Below are 20,770 nucleotides of genomic sequence, written 5' to 3' on the forward strand. Positions count from 1 at the left end.
GCTGTGGTAGACAATATACTGGAAGCAACAATTGAAGGTCGATTTATTGATCTCAAAATAGTGTCCTTCAAGTCCTGTCATGCCTTACAGCCATGCTATGCAGAAATCGAGCGGGGCAAACCCCTCGATGGCTCCCTCCAGTGGGATCTTGGATCGAGCATTTGCCCCTATATACCAGTTTTAAACGCAGAGACTCTCTGGTCATCGTTCCCAGCTATTAGAGCCCCCCCTTCACTACACCCCAGTACTCAGACCTCCTTTCTGTAGGGGCCATCTCTGTTTAAGCTGTCACAAAATCTTGCCATGGATTTGAGCCTGATTCTGCTCTATATGTCTTCCTTTGCTGCACCCAGTGAAAATTGTTCGCTTAATCTTGCTTCGGCAGCTGCTCCGCCTGTCCTACAATTCTCGCTATTAAAACATTTCAAATCTTTATTTGATTTGAAAAGAAAGACCACAAAAAATACACTGTGCAAATTATATGACAAGTTTATCAATATCTAAAACAATAGTCATAAAATGTAACAACAGGTTTTAAAAAATAGCCACCAGCGGACCAGAGAACAAGATTTAATAACATCTGTAAAAACATAGGGCTGGCCTACATTTAGTTAAACCATAGTCCTCCGGCAGGGGTACATAAGCGATTCATCAATTTATACAAATTATGAAAACAAATTTAAAAAAACTAAAACAAACACCTATCAAGACAAGCATTGGCAAAGCCAATAGGTCTTGCCTACGCAAGAGTTATTGTCTTTTCCAATGTGTGTTAGCTATGTTGCACACCAGGGTGGCTGCTGTTCAGCATGGCAAAATATTAGTGGCATAGAGTGGAGTGGCGAAGACAAGAGTAGAGCGTTGTGGAGTGTCATAAACTGGAGTGTCATGGAGGGGTGTAAAGTAGAGGGACATAGGGAGGAATAAAATGCCGTAGTTTGGAGTGGCGTAGAGTGGAGTAGAGTCTTAGAGTGGAGTTGCATACATTGGATTAGAGTCATTCTGTGGAATGCAATAGGGTAGAGTGGAGTAGCGTGCCCTAGAGTGGAGTGGCGTATAGTGGAGTAGAGTGGAGTAGAATGTAGTGGCATAGAGAGCCATAGAGTTGAGTGACTGAGTGTACTAATATGTTTTGATGGTACTAAAATATTTGTTACCAGCACACTTCTGAATTACAAAAAAAGTGCTTAATTTGTGCTTTCTGAATTCTGATATATTCAGAAATATTTGCACAGCTCATTTACAGACATTTAAATGTTATTGTGTACTGGAACCCCGTACCTGGCAAGATAGTAACAAATCCTCGCACAGATAGAAAAGTAAACAGAAAGCTCCCTCTGAAGACAGAGCCTGACACTTGACCTCTGTCTTTCAATACACAGCAAATGTGACAAGATAACAAAATATAAAGGGCTTTTTACAGAAAAAGAGGACTGTGGAAGAATACAAGGAGCGATGGAGAACAAGCTTTACTCCAGCGGGAGGGATGGAAACATGCTGGACAGCCTAAAGCAAATAAAGCCAGCAACAGCAAGCCAGAAAATGTGAGTTACAAACCACAAAGTATAAGCAGTGGGCGGAATGCATTCCCTGGGGAGCTTTCTGAATGCCCAAAAGAGCTATCTGGTAGGATTTAACCTACAAATGACATCCTTCCTCAAGAACCTCTCATAAATGTGTACCCATCAGAACAGCAAATAGGAAGCAATGCCCCTTGGTCCTTCTCGAGGTGCATGTCCTGATGCCCACCTAGAGTTGAAATTCAGCCATTACATCACACAAAGACGTTGCAGCGAAAATCTGATTGTAACATAAAAGTTGAAAATGTGTGGTTACCCCGATTACTGCAATTCCCTCAATCAGGAGTAATACCTAGATACCAGATGCGAAAATGTACAGCATTAGCTCATCGGGGTATTAAACGTCTTGTACCGCTCACCAGAAGAGGGCCTGCGTGTTTGGGCTTGTATCTGTCATATGACGTTTAACAATCACAGCTGTCGCTTTGGCGTGACAGATGGAGGGGTGACTTATGTACGGAATGAGTTACAGTTCCTTCTCGCCGATATTTTTGTCGGAGGGCCTTGTTAAATTTACATTTAAGCATAACTTTTGCTTTCACTTTACATTATTCTCGAAGGGACCTTCCACCCTGCCAACCCTCACTAACACATTGCTGTTACCGACCCCCTCGCTAGTTGAACACCTGCGCAGCCCCGCGGCAGCCGATAGGGGCCAGCAGAGAGCAGTGTCTGTCCCAGCCAGCCGCGCTCACCTGGGGCACACGGAGCAGCATCTCCACCACCAGGCAACCGGGGAGGAGGGAGGACGCTTTGCAGGGGGGAGAGAGAGAGAGCTGGCACCGACATCCTCCGACCAACCTTTGATCATGAAGGGAGCCCGGTGCCCAGAGGCGGTCCAGTAGCCCGTCTCTCTCTAGGGAGGCAGCAACCAAATAAACATACAAACAACAGCAGCCTCCCTATCTCGGTCCAGTGTTCCCGGCAGGCTGGGATCCTCTCTCTGCGGAGTTGCCACCTCTGCCTCGGCGGCGCCCCCGCCCAGAAGCATGGAGCACCTGGCACACGAAGACATCGAAGCCTGGCTGGATGATCACTTGGATTTCACCAACTCTTACTTTGTCAGGAAAGCGACCAGGTAAGAGAGCTGATGAGGGTGTGAAGTGATGGGCGGGAGAGGGCTGTGAGTAAACAAACTCTGTGTTAGCTGGTGCCAGCCCCGCGATGAGTTTATAGGGGGAGGTTGCGTGCAGGGAGCATCCATCCCTTTATCTCAGCAGAGGAGCGACGGATGACTCCAGAATAACACACTAAAGTCAGGGTGGTACCCACTGTTCTCCCACAGTAAGGCTTCCATGGAGAGCACAGGCGGGCTGTAACTCGTCCTCCCCGGCTGCTGCAAACACTGCGCTCCCTCCGGCTGCCTTTGCCTTTCTAGGAAGCAGCAGAGAGCGGGACGGGAACTTTCCCAATCCTCCAGCATTAGATTTATTGCGCTCATTCCAGACTCGGCACTCCCTGGGAAGAGGGGAAAAACAGAAAACATCTACTACAGTTCTGTCAATACACAAGGGACCGTTTTGTTCCGAAAAGACACAACCATGTCGGGGTGTTTCGGTACAGCTGTGTGGTCGCTCTGCCGCTGGACTGCACGGAACCCGGAGCAGGACTTGTGAAGTTTTCCCGGGTTCGGAGGAAGAGGACGCGGCTCCAGCGGGTAGTGTTCCTGGCTGCAGCTCCTGGGTAGATGCGGCCGCGCCCGGGCTCAGCCGCGCTCCCGGCCGCAGCGGGGCGTGCGCGGGGGGCCTCCCGCAAGCCCGGCGGAGTCTCCTCCTCGGCGTCCCCTCCCCCGTGCTGCTGCCCGGTGCGCTTTCTTCCTGGCCTTCGGCCGTCGCGGAGGTCTGAGCGGGGAGGAGGTGGCATGTGGCCGCGGAGGAGAGTGGTGGCCCAGGATGAATGTAGACAGGAGCCTGCACCCCAGGAGCCCGGCCCGGCCGCCCTGAGCCCTGCCGCGCCTCAGCCACCAGGGGGCGGCGCTGAGCAGCCCGCCAACTGCACCCTACAGTAAGTTCAAACGCAGGGCCTGCGGGGGAGGGAAGCTCTGAGTGCGGGACAGGAAGAAGCATAAAACACAACAATGGGAACATGCGACAAGCACCCCCTCAGGGGCACAGAGAAGCGCCGGGAGTCTGAAGAGTAGGGCATGCTGAGCTATACGTTCCCTTGCGTTGCTCTTTTTGTATCTTCTTTTAATGTTATTTCCTTTGAGACTCTGCTAAACTTTTTCTGTAATCTATCTAGTCTGTATCATTAGCTGATTTGGTAATAATGCACCTGGTGATTCTAGAAAATATTTCAGGCGATGGGATAGCTAATTTATTATCCAGTAAGTGCATTGTTTAGGCTATTGCGAATCACCAAAATGATGGAAAGGCCTGAAAGGGGAGACGGAGTGACTATTCTTCATGTCATATGTGCAGCCGACGTCCCCTTTTCTGTTGTGCTTGCTTTCTCAGGGACCGGTCTGTTTTTGTTAGCCTGGAAAACGCTTGTACTTTCAAGAGAAGGGCAATCATCCGTCTCTCTCTCATCTGTCCCTCCTCAAAGTACGCCACTTCACTTAAACTTTTGTGCCAGACGTCCCCTTCCTGATGCTTTGTGCAGAACATCTTGCACGGAAGCAAGAATGCCCCCAAGCACAAAGCGCAGAGTGCGGATTAGACTCGAGTTAAAAAAAAAAAGTGTGCGCGAGAGCAGGACAACGAGCACCCCCCTCCCCACCCGGCGCTCACACTGCTCCACATAAGGAGAAAGTGGGCCGGGGAGGAGGGAGGCCGACACCAGCCGCACCGGGGGGCTTGATGCCTCGTGATAAACATGCTTGGCCCCCTCCCGGGGATGAAGGCAGACAACGGGCGGCGGCAGAGCGTGGGGACAGCTGCAGCCGGACTCCTGTAGGCGGCCGCACTCTTAGGTAAACGGGATGCTGAGTTAATAATGACAAAGGTTACCTGGAAAGGGGTGGGTAAAGTTTAGATATCTCTCAGCCTACCACGGTTTTTTTAATCAGGGTTACCTGGCATTGGAATGCTGGTACAGGTTAAACGTTCCAATGAAGTTATGTGAATTTGGGGGATAGGGCGTAAGAGTTTACTGATGGAAGTGAGTGTGTTGTATTTTTTTTTTTTAAACTGAGAACGAGGGACCGGCCTTTCACACGAGAGAGACGCTTTATTTTAGGACGTTATTTCATAATGGAGCGCTGCTGTCAATCCGGAACCCTCTTTATGTTGGCAGCTCTGTTTTCTCCATGCCTAGCCCTACACCCGCCACCCTCCCTGTGGGTGTGGAGGGCACGGTAGGTAGTGCTGTGCCTGGGCGGGTCATGGAGAGGGGGCGTTGAGAGCCCCTGAGACGATTTATCGACCCACCGGGTGCAGCAGCTCGTGGGTACCACCTGCTTCCCAAGCTCCATCTGTGCAGAGAGAGAGATCGGATTGCACCACTGTGGACGGGGCGCTGGGTAGTTTGCTGCGCATGAAGGGGTGTGCGCACAGCTCCTGACCCCACAGACGTTTTCTCTGGCTGTGCAAGCAGCACGGGAAGTTTGGGTTATGGCAGCTGCTATAACGTGAGTTCAAAGCATGGCTCGATCATGGCTCATTAAGAGACCCCGCTCACACCACCAGGTTTTGACTTAGAGTTCTTCACAAAGATGGCCGTTCTCACCTGAACAAGCGCTCCCGCGGGAAGGGCTCAGGTTGTAGGAGCGGTGCACTGTTTACATTTTGAGGGGTTTCTACTTCCTGCGTTCCGGTTCGGCCGTGAAGTTGTAAGCTGTTAAGCTTGACAAGTAGAAATAAAGTGATCGTTTTTCAGAGCAATAAATTGCCGGAACTGTATTGATGTGGAATAGGCTAATAGTGGGGCTCCTGGAACTCAGAGTGAACATAACTCTTGTAGCCCCAAGACCAAAAACAAAAAGTAAATAAACAGAATCCGTTCCGTTTTTGGGAACGGGTAAACTAATTGGTTCACGGGTCCTTTAGCAATTGCACCACCCCAAAACAATGATGGGGAATATTATAATGGAAAAAGATGAATAGTTTGTGGATACGTTACTTCTCTTCTTGAGGGAGGGCCCGCCTCACCTGTTTACACACGTGCAGATGTGCTGTGCTTTCTGACCAGTTGTGCAGACGTGCAGTGCCTTCTGCCAAGCTACCTATTTTCTAACGTTTTGTTTATAAATGGGAACACGTATATTTGCAATAACTGTGCCCCCACCCACCACACGTTCTCCAAAGTGTAACTGGTGCATTTGAAGTACATGGCAACGTAGACTGAGATGAATAATTTGCTCTCCCACCGCCGGGGGAGCAGCACCTGTGTAATTGGGGTCACTATGAGGTCGGTCATTGATAACAATTACCAGGGCTCAAGCTGACAGTCTAACAGATAATGGTGAGTTAAGGAGCCTGCTAAAAGCTAACATTTTGCCTTTTCCTCTCGATCCCTCTATGCAGTAATCTCGAGGGGCAGTCTTAGGCTGTGGTGCGCATGCGCGCAGACTGCAGACTCATCCTCTGGTGCACGTGTACTCTTGGTGGTGCTTCTGCCCCTCTTTACATGCTTTAAAATCGAGCATGCCTTTAGTCCCCCACATACAGATCTTTGATGCTGTTCGCAAGAGTTGATCTCACAGTAAGATGCTCAAGAGGTCAGGCATGAATAGGTTGCCATTTTCACTCACAACAATAGTGCTAAAAGTTACACATCCTCCTGAAATGCTGAGTTCACAAACACATTCAGCTTTTCGTTGCATAAACGTCTGTTTCCTGTTTTTCTCCACACACATGAACACGTCTCCCATTGTCTCTGAGAAGGCACCGTGACATGCTTTCACTCTCTCACTTCTACAGTGCTGCGCCTGCTTTGTATAGCCCTACCCGTGGACTTTGTACAGGACACACAGCGTGGATTCCAAACTGTAGTCCACAGCGAGCAGGTGTGCTGCAGAACTTGCGTTTCCTTCAGTTTTTGGGTTTGGCTACCAATAGTGCAGCAGGGGCAGTGGTACCGGGAACCTGAGGTATGAGGCTGGCCCCAAATCATGACTGCCTTTTTGTACCAAACTGTCTGCCGACAGTCACAGTTTCTTTGCCTGCACGAAGGCCAGTGACTCCCTTGCTACGTCACTGTTGTTGGTGTGTATTGCTGATTGTACGGTTCAGTGAGGGTTGAGAAGTTATTTGTGGTATTGCTTTCATGTTGGTATTCCCGCCAATTCTACCTTTCGCTGCACAAAAGCTCTGTGAATATGATATCAGGACAACCACAGTTCACCACTGGGAGGAAGTTGCACGGTGTGCAGCCGGCTCCACAGCACACATTAAAAGAACTATGGGGCAGATTTACAAGCCACTTGCGCCACTTTTGCGTCACTTTTCCCATGTTAAAAGTGACGCAAAAGTGGCGCATGGGGTTTGTAAATCTGCCCCTATGCATATACCAGCTGACGCACGTTGGGTGATGTTTAATATTAATGCATGTACATACTTTTCAGATGTTATTCATTTTGAGAGTGTATCTCACCGTACACCCGGGATACGTTTTGTTTTCTAAAATACAGGGATGACTTCAAACGAAAGAAGCATGCAGTTTGAAAGTTAAATAGACGCCAGCACATTAACGTTTGTGGAAAGCAAACAACGTGTGTAACGTGTGTAAGGGTATAGACGTCTATACTACATGCATTTGTATAGCCCATTATAACCACTCGTATAGTGCAGAAGCGCTTGTGGAACCTAGGCACACTTCACGGTTCTGAGGTGCTCGCTCCGAGGCCCACTGTTCTGTGGATTTTGCATGTCCTTGTTCTCCGTTGTTTCGATGATGATTCTGTTGGATATTGGCCGGCCTGCTTAGATTGGAGAGTGCATTGTTTACTGAAAGGACGGTCTTGCATTGCGCCAACCAGATCCTGTTATGTGTTTCTGCAGGGCACTGTGTGCATGTAGAAGGACTTTGCCGATTGTTTTCTTCTTTTGGGGAGCAGTGTTGGTCATCCTTGGCATCTGCTGTGAGCTGCAGGTCACGAGTTCGAATCCCACCTACGCCAAATGTCTTTCATCTTTCACGTGCCGGTAAATTGGTCACCATTTTATTGGGAAAAATAACACTGGCTATTTACAACATAAAGTGAGTTAAGGAGCAGTGTTCAAAACGTATTTTACAACAGATGGTCTATTTCAAATGATTTTTTGCCAAAAACAACATTCTCAGGATATTTCCAGATATAGTCTGTTTATGTGACCACAGCACATTGGCCAAGGATCATACTTGGTCCTGCCCTCCATCGTAACTGTCCCCTCACTTTTAAGCATCACGACAAATTTTTATTTTCTTACCAGTAGATTTTCTGTGATCAAAACATACAAACGCTGCACAGTTGACGTTACCTTTGATACAATAAAGTTTTTCTGGTTCCAGATCAATCAGAATTTTTGGTGTATTTATTAGGGAAGGAACACCTAATCTACACTGATTGATTTATTAATGATTAAATTATATTGCATGAGAAATATAGTGCTGGAAAAGGGAACAAAAGCACTGTAGGAGCCAGAACAACGTGGCGGCAGATGGTGGGCGGAGCCCAGCGGGCCAGAGATAGGCACAGTCAGCCTATTCATTATTTTTACAAACTCTCCTCTGCAAAGAAATTGGCAAAAATGTGAAATGCTACAGTAAAACCGTTCTGGCTTACTTTATAAGTCACAGTGGAGCACATTTTATAACTGTATTGCCTTTTGTCACTTCCCCTAGCAGGTGTCAAATTCTGGTGAGAATACACTCCTGTTTCTGGCACGAAAGCATGAGACTTTTGAATGTTTTTTTGGTATTTTTTACAAAATGGCCCAAGTAGTACGTTTTTGATCAGTCTCATCTCTATGTACCCATCACATGTGTTTTGTTTTGGTCATGTGCTGATGCCAGGATTAGAAAACATTTCTGCAGGTTACAAGGACAACATTAGTATATTTGAATATGGTAATAAAAACCTGGGTTCTTAAATTAAAATAAGCTTATGGGTAGGTAACTTGCAACTTGTTCCCCCGTCCTTCCAACAATAGGGAGAATGGATTTTTAGGAAGGAAAAATATTTAAAATGCTTACGTAATTGCTATGGATAGGCTTAAAAGGGAAGGTCGAAAGAATGATCCGAAAAGGATGTTATTAAGTGCACCGCCTGCTTACGAATAAAAGAATCATAAAAGAATGAGGATTGATGTTAAGCTTGATTTGCAAAATTCTAGAAATTATGCTCCTATGTCACATCAAATAGTTAATCGCTGTTCTCATTAAAAATTCTCATTATAATCGACCAGAGCTCGAGCGGCTGCTATACGCAGCGCTTGTGTTTTTTGCACTACTGCTTTAGCAACAAGTGGGTCCTTGTGTCGTAAATTCATATGAGGATTCATTTTGCGCTAAACTATATTGCCAAGGGCCAGTTTTGTGTTTCTTATAGTTGTGCATACTTTTCCAGAAATTTTTGCATAATTGCCAGAAGCATATTGCATGAATTTCTCCACTCCTAATTTATACCTTAGCCTGCATAGTCTGGTGAAGTCAGGCAATATTGTGCCCCTATGTCTCGTCGAAGACAGTTGAATCTTCTTGACTTCTCCTGGCTTCATCCCATGTGCAGATAAACCTCACCAGCACCTCTGCATGCTGGATCTCCTGGCAGAGGATGCCCAGTGAGCAGGACATTCTATGGGAGGAAGAAGCAGGGCAGCAGCTCCTGCCCCTGCAGGTACAAGATGTGGGGAGATCATGAGGGCTGCCTGTTTGGGGGCATATAGTGGATTAGCTGCAGTATGACAGCAGCGATAGCTCGTACGGGTGCGGAGCAGGCATGAACAGTGCAGGAGTCAGGCCTGGTTATTTATTCACAGGGTTTTAGGGCATGGAACAGCGGACGGGGTATTGTCGCTGAGCAGAAGCTTTTCTTCCTCTGTTGTGCATGGCCCTTTGCTGTTGCTAGAACAGTCTCTCACTGCACCAAAGGACAAAAGAAGCCACCCTTTGTTTTAATCTTCTCAAACTGTGCACTATGCAATTCTTTTTAACCCTTTCAGTGCAGTTGTCTGCCAATGGCTGACAGCCGCACTTCCTTCCATGTAAAGACCCCTTTGGTGCGCAGAGTCCTTTATTTAATTTTATTTTAAGCTTGGGTGGTTCAAGAAGAGCTCCCTGAGCAGCCTGAGGGTCTTTCATTGCTGCAATGATGATCAGCACGCAGGGCGCACTGACGTCATTACAGCGAAGTGAAAGTAAAACGAGCGGATGAGCTTGATTTACTTTCCCAAGAATAATGATATTTCACTGCATAATTGCCCAGGGGTCATATCTCAGTCCCCCGAGCATTGATTGCTTCGGGAGAGGTATCTTTGGAAAGGGGTGAATCTCCCTTTTCCAGTTATATCTCTTCCCAGTGGATCCCTGCTGGGGGATCGCCACAGGAGAGCGATCCCCCAGCAGAGATCCACCCAGTAGGCCCCAGGGAAATGGGGGAACAGCAGCCCTTTAGACAAGGGCTTGTGCTACCCCACCAGCCCCAATCATTTCCGTCTTTCTGCCACCAAAGTTAACACCTATCCTCTTTGCAAACAAAAAGGTCCGTTCTGAGTGGGAAAATGGGGTATATCAATGTTGCTTTTGGGTCGTTTCCTGTTGCAGGCACTAGGCCTACTCACACAAGTGAGGTACAATTTTTATTGGGAGACTTGGAGGAATTCTCGGTAGTAGAAAGTTTGTGGTTCCCTGCAGATTTCAAAACTTCCCATCAAAAAATGTGAGGAAAATGTGTTTTTTAGTCAAAGTGTGAGGTTTGCAAGGGATTCTGGGTAAAAAAGCCTAGTGAGAGCCATGCACGTCACCCCACCCTGGGTCCCACCAGGTGCCGAGTTTTCATAAATGTGCAAGTTTGCTAGTTTTCTCTTGGTGCCTGCTGACCCAAAGCTCAAAATCCACAGCTATCCACTTTACAAAAATAGTAGTAGAACATTTATTATTGTGCTTTTCAAATAGTAAGCCAGTGTGTAAGAAAAAATATATTTTTTAAAACACCCCCAAAATCATATGCTAGTACGGGTACCCACAAATTCGGAGATGTACAAATAACCACTGCTCATAAACTCCAAATCCTGTGCCCATTTAAAAAATGCATAGGTTTTGTTGATACCCATTCTTCACACTACATATTTCACCATATGAATTGGTATATACTCAGTACACAAAGAAAAAACATTTTATGGTGAAGCTCATTTGTGTCGCTGGGTACCTTGGGTTCTTGGAGAGCCTACAAACCCTATTTAACCCTGAAACCAAAAGGGTCTAATGGATGTATGGTATACTGGTTTTGTAAAACAGCCACTGTGACAAAAAGTTACAGATTAAAACGTTTTCACAAATGTCAGTTTTTTCCTACTCATTTTCAATATTTCATTATTTCCATACTTAGGGTCTGATTTAGATCTTGGCAGATAGATTACTCCGTCAGAACAGTGACATATATCCAGTCTTCCGAAATATAAATCCCTTTATATCTATCCTATGGGATTTATGTTTCGGCGGACGGGATATCTGTCCCTGTTGTGACACAGTAACCCGTCCACCAAGATCTAAATCAAGCCCTTAGTTTCTTTGGGAAACCCTTGTGGGATATACTCACATGACCCCTTGCAGATTTTGGAATTTTGTCTACTTTTCATAAATCTATATCTTTCCTGGATCACCAATGGGTTTCACACTGGTTTCCACCACAAACTGGAAGTACGTTGAGGGCATAAAAATAAGAAAAATGGGCTACTTCTTTTTTTTAAAAAAAAGGCAAAACTGTGGTTAAACAATTAATATATTCAGCTCTGTATGTTCCTGAATGCTGAAGAGATAGTGACTTTAGCACAGCAAACTATTCATTGATAGGAGAAAAAAAGAAGAAAGAAAATAGACACTTTTATGCTGAGCACTCTTTTCCTATTTTTCCTAAAAAATTCAAAATTTAGGTATGTTTTGCCTTTTTGTCAGTTACCTCCAGCAAACCTTAAGAATCATAAGAATCCCAATATGTTGGTAAAAAGGTATGCAAATTTGGCGTGAGTAGCTTATGTGGAAAAAAGTTATGGAGCTCTAAGCCCAAATAGCCAAATGGGCACAGCACTCGGGGGGACGGGGGTATTCCACAAACATAATCTGATGCTGAGTGGGATCTCCTTGGCATTTCTAGGTCTGGCGTTTGCCAAGACCTTTTTATTTTACTAAAATGATATGTATAATGTACTTTTATAGTGGCTTTCAGCATGTTCTCTTCAACCACTGATCTTTTGTTGCATTATTCACATTTTCATTCCGCCCTCTACAACATTCAGCGTGGCATTGGAGGTTAGCCCACTTCAGCCTTTTTGCTAACTTCACTGTACATAATGACATTCAGCCCTTTCACAAAGAGTAATCCACACACAAAGTTGTTCCCCTCAGTGCCAGGGAATAGAAATGTATGCTTTGTGACCCCAACAACATTTTCACTTGTAGCAAATTATATATTTTTTCAGATTAACAAGAGCCCAGCAGCTTCCCCAACAATTATGTTTTGCAAAAAGTATACCAGCTTTACCAGAGATCTAAGGTGGGCAGCCAATACCTGACCCATTGGGTTTGCCAATGCCAACAGTTCCCCCACACCCACAACACGATCAATTACAAGGAACATTTTATAATAGAACCCTACCAATGATAACACCAGCTCTCTGGCTCTTTCGCTTTAGTATGTGAAGATTTTATCACCTGTAACCACAAGCTCTAAAGATGCGGGAAGGAGACATGGCAGCTTAGTGCAAGACCACCTAAGGCAAAAAATAATTAACTAACTTTCTGAATATCATCTTTGATGAACTTGGATAGTTTTTGTTATCGCATTTACTTGACAAAATTCTTGGCAAACTGCTTACAAACAGTGTGGCAAGTACTATGTGATAAACTTCATGACAAATTGTAACTCGATAGGCATTACGCATGTCTCTAATGTTGTAAATATCCCAAGAAATAGCGTTCTACCTGTGCACAAAGCACTTCAGCCCCTTTTCGTGGTAGAAAGTGGAGCCAGGGGCTCCTCCTCACTTTTTGAATTCGGCAATAAGCTGAAGACCTGGCTTTTCAATTAGTCTTCTTGCAGGACCATTGAGACTGCCTGTAGTCAGGCCAATCTCACCACACGCCTACACGCATGTACGCAGTGCCTGGATACCCTCATGGAGGGTATTAAGCAGTGCTCTACAAATCCACCATATATTACATTACAAAGTGTTATGTACATATCAATAGAGCACATTACATTTTCTGCTACATGTCATCAATAGTTGTTTTAGTGGTTATTGAAAATGTCCTGTGCACCAGTTTTGTAACCGGATTTCATTGCTTACAGTTTGACTGGTTTTCTTGTGAAACAAATGGGGAGAGGAGTTGGCCTAACGGCTAGGGCGCTCGACCTGGGGAACGGGGTTCGAGGCTCGGTAATGACGCTGAACATCCTGTGATTCTGGGCAAATCACTTAATCTCCCCGTGCCTACCAACAAATGAATGTGTGTCCTCTTGTAATGTAACTGGTGCTATGTAAAGCGCTCTGATACCCGATTCGGATTCGGGTCAAGTTCGCGCTATAAAAGGCTCTTGGAAAAAAAAAAATGCAAAAATATTCAAATGCCGTTTTACAAATTCTTTTTTTCTGCTTTTAGGTGGTGCACTTTTTAACTGTCTTCAGCACCAGGCCTTTGTTAGTAAAAGTACAAAATTGTTACGATTCTGAAAATGTGTTTTCAAAGTCTGAATGTCTTCACTGATGGATCAGATTGTCAATTGTATGATTGAAAAGTATGTTGACAAGTAAGTACAATGTGGCTGAAGGTGCCATTAAAGTGTAAATACAACTTTGCATGACTGCAGTACTTTTGTGGATTAACTTTTTAATAGGACTCGTATTTCAAGAAATATATTTTTTGAGGATATAGGTGTTATATTTAAATACAAAATTGGAAAAGAGCACAGTCAAGTCATGTATATGTGTGTGCTCATGTAAAGGGAAGCAAATGTCAACTTTATTTCAGTGAGATTTAGCTTGCTGTTGCCAACATTTTTGTTCGTTTTGTATATTTTTTGGCAGGTTTACCTTTTCATTGTGCAAGCTAACAGTGTTTCTTTGTTTAGACTTTTGGTGTCAACCAAAAACACAGGATTTTTGGTGTTGAAAAAAAAATCCCGTATAAAGAAATCCTTGTTAACATTTAAAACCAAATGCTCTTTATAAAAAAAAAAAACTCATTAAATTGAAATATTTACTGTACCTGGAAACTTTGTGCAGCGGCTGGTTGCTGAAAATGAGAGCAAAATATAATGTCACTTCTCAAATTAGGAACTTTTAATGAAAACTGAACCCTACACCGAATGTATATCACTCTACCTGCTAAAGAGAGGAGAACGGATCTCAACATGTCTAGTTTTTCTTTGGAAAGGCGTATTTTATTTTATTTGGACCTAGTCTCAGGGCAAAAGAGCGCTGTACACTGAACCGGGGTTGCGCTAACACACAAACAAAAAGCAACTGCCAGTTCTACAGACTTGGGTGGGCATGGTGCAGGAGTGATGACTGCGTTTAGGGGATGTGGGAGATAACTTGGGGTGATAGAATGGAGCGGATTGCATTTTTTTCATGTGGAAGCTGAGAAGTGCCTGGACTCTGGTTTGAAAGCTAAAGGCCAGTATTTGAGCTTGAACAATCCAGCAGATACCAGTCTGCGCTTCTGTCCAAATGTGGAATTTGCATAAGAAGCGAGGTATGTTTCAAAGTCAAAGGAATTGGCACAAAATTCGACAGTTGGGTGGAAGCCATTGAAATTCATGTTGCTTGTGTCATGCCTGCATGGGTAAATGTTGCCTGTTGGATAACAGCGGTCGAGTTGAGTCATGTTATCTACATCTTGGAGAAAGGCTGCGACTGTCTCTACCCTGTTATGTGTCCTCAGTGCCATCAAAATTCCATGCAAGCCTCCTACCACTGTCTGCTCAGGTGCTAGCACTGCTTCGGCGTACACTGCGACCACCAGAACACTGGGTTGTAGTGTGGAGTACTTCGAAGACTTCGAGCTGAGCGGAAGCAGAGGAAAGAGACCAGCAGCGGTGACTGGCATTTCCAACCCAGCATAAGTTTTTCCTCCACAAAGTTCTATAAATATGAAAAAAACAACTGAGCAGTCTGAGGGGGCATGTATTAGTGCATAAGCCCCATATCACCCAACGAAGAAAAAGCACACATAAATGCACATATCTATAACAGTTTCTAGCACATGATAAGGGGTCGTATGAGACAGTATGTGTGCTGGAAGGCTGAGCACCTGGAGCTAGCCATGACATAGGATTGTGGAACAGGGGTATACGAGTGGATGCATAGGAGGTGGACCTGTACTTGAGCATCAAAAGTTTTTTTGTGTCATATGATAGTCAGAAAGGGGAACATGGAAAAAAAAAATGTATATGGACTTCGGACACCGAACCCTGGGCATGGCAGTTGCTGACTTTGGTGGCTTAACATGGGGACATAATACCACACATTTGCTATTAGATTGGATTTGGCATTTTATGCTGTTCCTGGCAAAAGGTGTCAGCACAGAAGCAATCAGTCACAGGCCAGCATTTCACAAATAAAAAAAGAAGTACATGGCAGAGTGACAGGATATATGGAGCTATGAGGCAGTGCCTGGGCATGTGAGACTGTACGTCTGCAAAAACACAGCTGGTTTTTGGAGCCAACATTGCTGTATTTGAAGGAAGTGAAAATCAGATATTGGTGACTAACATTACTATGTTTTCAGAAACTGGCAAGCTCATACTTCAGAACAGAATTATTGCATTTCTCTAAGAGCTATACTGCTGTTTGACAGCGGATGTTTGTGGACAGAATTAGTTCATTTACCCAACGATACAAAAATTGTATTGGGGTACAAAAATAGTGCATTTGAGAAAAAAATGGAAACGTGATGTTTGTTGAAAATATTGAGCGAATGTACATTGAACTCAAATGTCAATGTTATTTCATGTAGCTGTGGAGATACAATATTAGTGATGTTTTGGGATATTTTCTTCTGGCCAGAAGGCACTTCTATTGCTGCTTGGATTGTAGTTATTCCCTAATTGGTGATATAATTTCACGATCTAAATTGATTGTGTGTTTTAACATTGGTTTTGCTCTATTTAATTCTGCTGTTTGTGAAACTTCTCACTTTAGAACCTGTAAGGTTTCTGTAACCTGATCATTTGCTCTACAGTCTGGACCTGTGAAATCTGTCTAGTGTGAGGTATAGTTCGGATGTGTAATCTCCTTATAATGTGAGACCAGTCTAGGTTTTGATTCCAGACTGTCATTCAATTTATATGTTGTCTTGGAAAAGGGAGGGTGGAAAAATGGAATGCAGAGGTGAATGAAGAAGCTTTATAGGTTTTGAAGGACTGTAGGTTGCCCCGTAATATACCTGGAGTATTTGAATCTCTTTAAAACCTATGGTCTTTCAGCCAATTTCTTGGGAAATATTTCTTTAAAGTGCAATGTTTGGCCATTTTTTCAAAATGTTCTTGATGGAGAACCCCTAGGCAGAGAGGGCTGAGTAGGGGATGAGATTTCCTTAAGTCGTGGAAAGGAACAAACTGTAATGTTACCAGTATGTACTTTAACAAGGATGGGCACCCTCGCCTACTTAAAGAGGCACGGATCATACTAGGCCTGTTCCTCATTAAGAGAACACGTCTAAGATGGACCTTGTTAAGGTTTTTTTAATCCTTCTTAGATGAGCTGATTTTAAGAGTGGCTCCATTTTTTTTTTAGATATGCATGTCTGTCTAGCTAAAATTGTGTAGTGGTGCTTATGCAGTTTTGTATTTCCCACTCCTGCTACAAGATTAAAAACTACTAGGGGATTTATGACCCAACCCACAATAACAGATAGCCAACATCTTTCTATATTTTCGAGTTGATCAAAGACTTTATTAAGGGCTAAGAAGGGATTCTTCACTCTGCTCTGTATTAAGTAAACCTGATATATGTTAGGTCTAATTGAAATAAAAACACACAGTATAGAAACTACTCTCTTGTATCCTGATGCCCTAAAGCTGTGTAGTAAACAATTCTAAATTATGTACTCATTTCTTGGAACATAATTAAGAAGAGAGCCTGGTAAGCAAGAATATCTTTTTTTGTTTTCTTTGAGAGACTACAGATAGTGTGGAAGGTCATATCCAGAGGCCGTTTTCAGTGAATGTTGGGAGTAAGTGTGCTGTGCGCAGGACCAAAGACTGTTCACAAAACCCAATGCACAGGGCAGAAGTGGGATCTGGGTTCATCGGAAGCTTTTCTTTCACACGCGTCCTTGGGTTGTGTGAGGCTAGAGAATGCTCCCAAAGCCTGATGTCAGTGGTCATGTGATATGGCAGGTCGCCCATGATGACCACTTCTGATCTCATCTGTGATACCATGTTTTAGGCCGCGAGCAACTCATGTGAAAGAGTTATAGTTGTGTTTACTTCGTCAATTTCAGTGTTTTCAGAATTAGCATCTTATTCCTTCCCTTCAACTGCAGTGTTCTTATAATAACATAGGTTACTTCTCTTCTGTTTCAGGATCATAACTTGTGCTTACCAAAGTCTTTTAATGGGCCCCATATATGTTGGTGTACGTTTATTATCTTTTTAGCCTCTTTTATTGCACTGTGGTTTTAAAACTACATTAGACAAAATTTTTTTTTTCACTAAGCCAAATATTTATTTTGACTAAATCTCCAACTTTAACCCCCCCCCCCCCCCCCCGTCAAAGAAACACTTTTCTCTTCTTTTTTTTTTTCTACAAGCATCCAACAAGTGAAATACTCACTATTTTCAATAAACATGTCCCGGCTTAAAAAACATAATTTGGCGCTAAACAGAATCAAAACAAACATCTTATATAATAAATACTTAACAGGTGAGCCATGTAATATGGTTCTATTTGGCAGTCACAGGGTTCTCCTGACACTTAGAAACCACTTGACTGACCTTCAGCCTCGTGGTTACCAGAGCCCTTTGTTGGCAATATGGGACAATATTACACAGATACCAATTATTAAGTACCAAGACATATTCAATAGTTGGTGGTGAACTATGGTTTGACTTGCATAGTTGGGACTCATTTGGTATTAGCCGTTTCCGAAACAAGCAGATACAACCATAGTAAACATTTATTAGGTCAAAAAGGGAAGACTTAAAGATGTGTCAAGTGGTCTTTGGAAGTGTTATCAGAGTTTTGATGTAGCCTGATGAAGTGGTGTGTCATTGGGCGATACAGGTTCAGTCTGACAAAGGCTGATGTTTTTGCTGTTTATTCGAAAGGGATAGGGTGCCATGAACAATCTCATGAGCATTGTAGAAGAAAATGCATAGCATAACCTTCTGAAATTCTGATTGTTTTGTGGTTGGAATGCAGTTGTGGGGAAAGGATTTAGCATACAAACCCATGAACATAGTTTTAGAACGGTACAAAATGCATACCCAATTGTCAGAACGTCAGAACGTCAGAACGTGAAGTATTGATTGTAACCAATATCTCATCTGAGATGCCCTATTAGGTTTAATTAGAGCCTAGTATAGCACAATGAACAGTGTCAAAAACACAAAATAAATCTATAAAGGCCACATACACCTTTTGTCTTTTTTCTAAGAAATATTTCTCTAATATTAGTCTTAATTTCCAAAAATTGTTGACCTTGCTGAAGCTGAGCGTGATACACTTTGATGAAAAGAGATACATTCATTTTCCCGTACCAAGATTATCAAATATGTAAGGTGACGCTTGCGAAAATCTTGCCTGAGGTATCCAAATCAGGATTGGAGGATGCTAGTTGGAGCTAGATGGTGCAGTTACTATGTCCTATTTAGGTCTCGCCTTAGGTGAAATACCTATTATAAAAAACATACCAATACTTTCAAGAGGCTTTGGGTCAGTCCATTCCTTATCATTGGCTAGCTTTCTTGTTAATCTTATTTGTTTGCTTCTTATTCAAATTCTTTCCTTTCTCTTCATGTGTTTGGCCCTCACCTGGCTCATAGGGACATTACCAGTCTTTTGATTGGATGACCTGAACACTTCCACTGCTTACAATCAGGGAATTACTCTTTTCTTTTTCTTTCATCACTCCATGTGAATGCATGTATTTTTCCGCTCTCCCCAATGTGCTGCTTATCCACTGAAATCTCTAACACCTTTCCCTTTTGGAGGGCCTGGCACCTGCAACTCGCTGGTGGGCCACTCCTTTCTCGAAAAAAAGCTGACTTGGTGCACTTTTTATGTTTATTTTTTTAAAGTTATTATTTAAATATGTATCTCCATCATCTTGGAATGGTAAATAAAAACAAAAAAACAGAATGGTCATTGTATCATGTTCACACTGGTGTGACGGTGCTGGAGTTAATATACCGTCACGATACATACATGCACATGCATCATCATGTTTTTTTAAATTATTTTTATTTTTGCTGTTCAGCATTTACAGTAAAACCTGTTTTTTTTGCTTTTGTCAATGTTGAACAACAGTGGCAAAAAAGCTTTAGTACAGCTGGTAGGTCTGTATTGGCAAAGCCAAAAGGCAAGATGTATTGGTTTGCCAATGCTTGTTATATGTAGGCAAGATTATATTGCTTCACCAAATAGGAAGGATACTAACAGTCTTTAAGGAATGACTGAGTATAATAGCTAGTATTTTGGCTTAGAGTGCAGGACTGTTTTTATAAATCATAACGTGTACCCTGTCTGGTCTCTAGGCTCTAGACGGCTTAGCATGTCTTATAAGTTCCTCAACCAATAAAGTTGGGGCTATTGGAGGGATGTGATCTACTGAATCTACTGTGTGTTTTTCTGTCTTACAACCCCTACCGGCTATTGCATTAGCTATAGTGTTGAGTAAATCTACATGTGATTTCCAGTCGTTTGCACACACTGGAATAGATTTCTTATTAGCTCGTAACCTAACGAATGAGCGAAATAACCCAAAATTTGTGTATGTTGCCATTGTAGAGGTGCTCCTATATGATATACCAATACCTTGTTGCTTTGTTATTACATTCATTTATGCCCTTCCTTACACTTAAAATTAGATAAATCCAGAGAGTTGAATTTTGTCTATTTGATGCTGGTTCATTCTGACAGATTAAATCTACTAATTTGTACATCAGTGCTTCATACCAAATTAAATTACTAGTTGCCATAGTTGTGAGATTTTGATATATAAATTCAAGCCATTCATTGATATCTTTAGTTATTTAACGTATTCCAATAATTTGAGTCAATTTATGATAGAGAAAACTGCCCATTGGAACCAACATGTGATATGATGTCTGCTTAAATGATGTAATTGTTGACAGCAGAGAAATATTATCACACACATCCAAAGTTTGCTACTGCATTGATACCTACATATGAACAAAATACATAACAGTACAAGCTACACATCTTTCTTTGGAAGTTGGTTTACCTTGTCTGTTGCCCAGAAATCTCCCATCTAGAAGAGGCAACATTCAGCAGTGACGCTCAAACCAGAAGACTGAACTTGAGAATGCAAGCACCTATTCAGCAAATCTGGTCTGTCAGGATCCCAAGCTTCACCTAAATCTTTAGGATCACATTTACATACAATTTAAAATAACTCAAGCATTAAAGTGTCCCATTATGCAGAAAAATAAGTTAGGAACCATAGGGCCTTATTTAAAGTTTGGTGGGTGAGATACTCTGTCACAAACATGGCCATCTGCCATTTTACAAAATACATTATAATCTATGGCACATGTAATATGGTGGACAAGATACCTGCCTGGTTTCACCAGCATAACCTGTCTGCCAAACTCTAAATAAGGACAATAGTTTGCAGATTTTAAATAGACTTCATAATGTCCAAAAATGTTAGGTTCTGTGTGCTTGGAGGATATATATAAATTCAATATAACATCACTTATCTCGTACTGTGGTATCATATAAGTTACTCTTAAAGTTGTCATATTGTCATTTATATCTGGCAATACATTAAAAATCCAATAAAAACTGGCCATTAAATAGTAAGCCACACTTTGCAGGCGTTTTAGATGGTTTTGCCAAAGTAGAACACACCGCAGAGTTAAT

The 20,770-nt window shown here is 43.0% G+C and overlaps 1 protein-coding gene across 5 annotated transcripts in view; it reads left to right on the forward strand.

Annotated features, from left to right (window-relative positions):
• Positions 1-884: 884 nt before the first annotated feature.
• The window catches only part of PDE5A (phosphodiesterase 5A), a 708,225-nt gene continuing 688,339 nt past the window's right edge, over positions 885-20,770 (forward strand). For 2 of the 5 annotated variants that reach the window (XM_085634223.1, XM_085634230.1), the window contains exon 1: positions 885-3,584. In XM_085634223.1, coding sequence (XP_085490349.1) covers positions 3,268-3,584 — 317 coding nt within the window. In that variant the 5' untranslated portion in view covers positions 885-3,267. Of the gene's footprint in view, positions 3,585-4,378; positions 4,495-20,770 lie in introns of those variants that run through there. The other 3 variants (XM_085634240.1, XM_085634249.1, XM_085634234.1) reach the window with 2 other exon arrangements.

Source organism: Triturus cristatus, chromosome 2_1 (assembly GCF_964204655.1).
Source record: "Triturus cristatus chromosome 2_1, aTriCri1.1, whole genome shotgun sequence".
Taxonomy (NCBI): domain Eukaryota; kingdom Metazoa; phylum Chordata; class Amphibia; order Caudata; family Salamandridae; genus Triturus; species Triturus cristatus.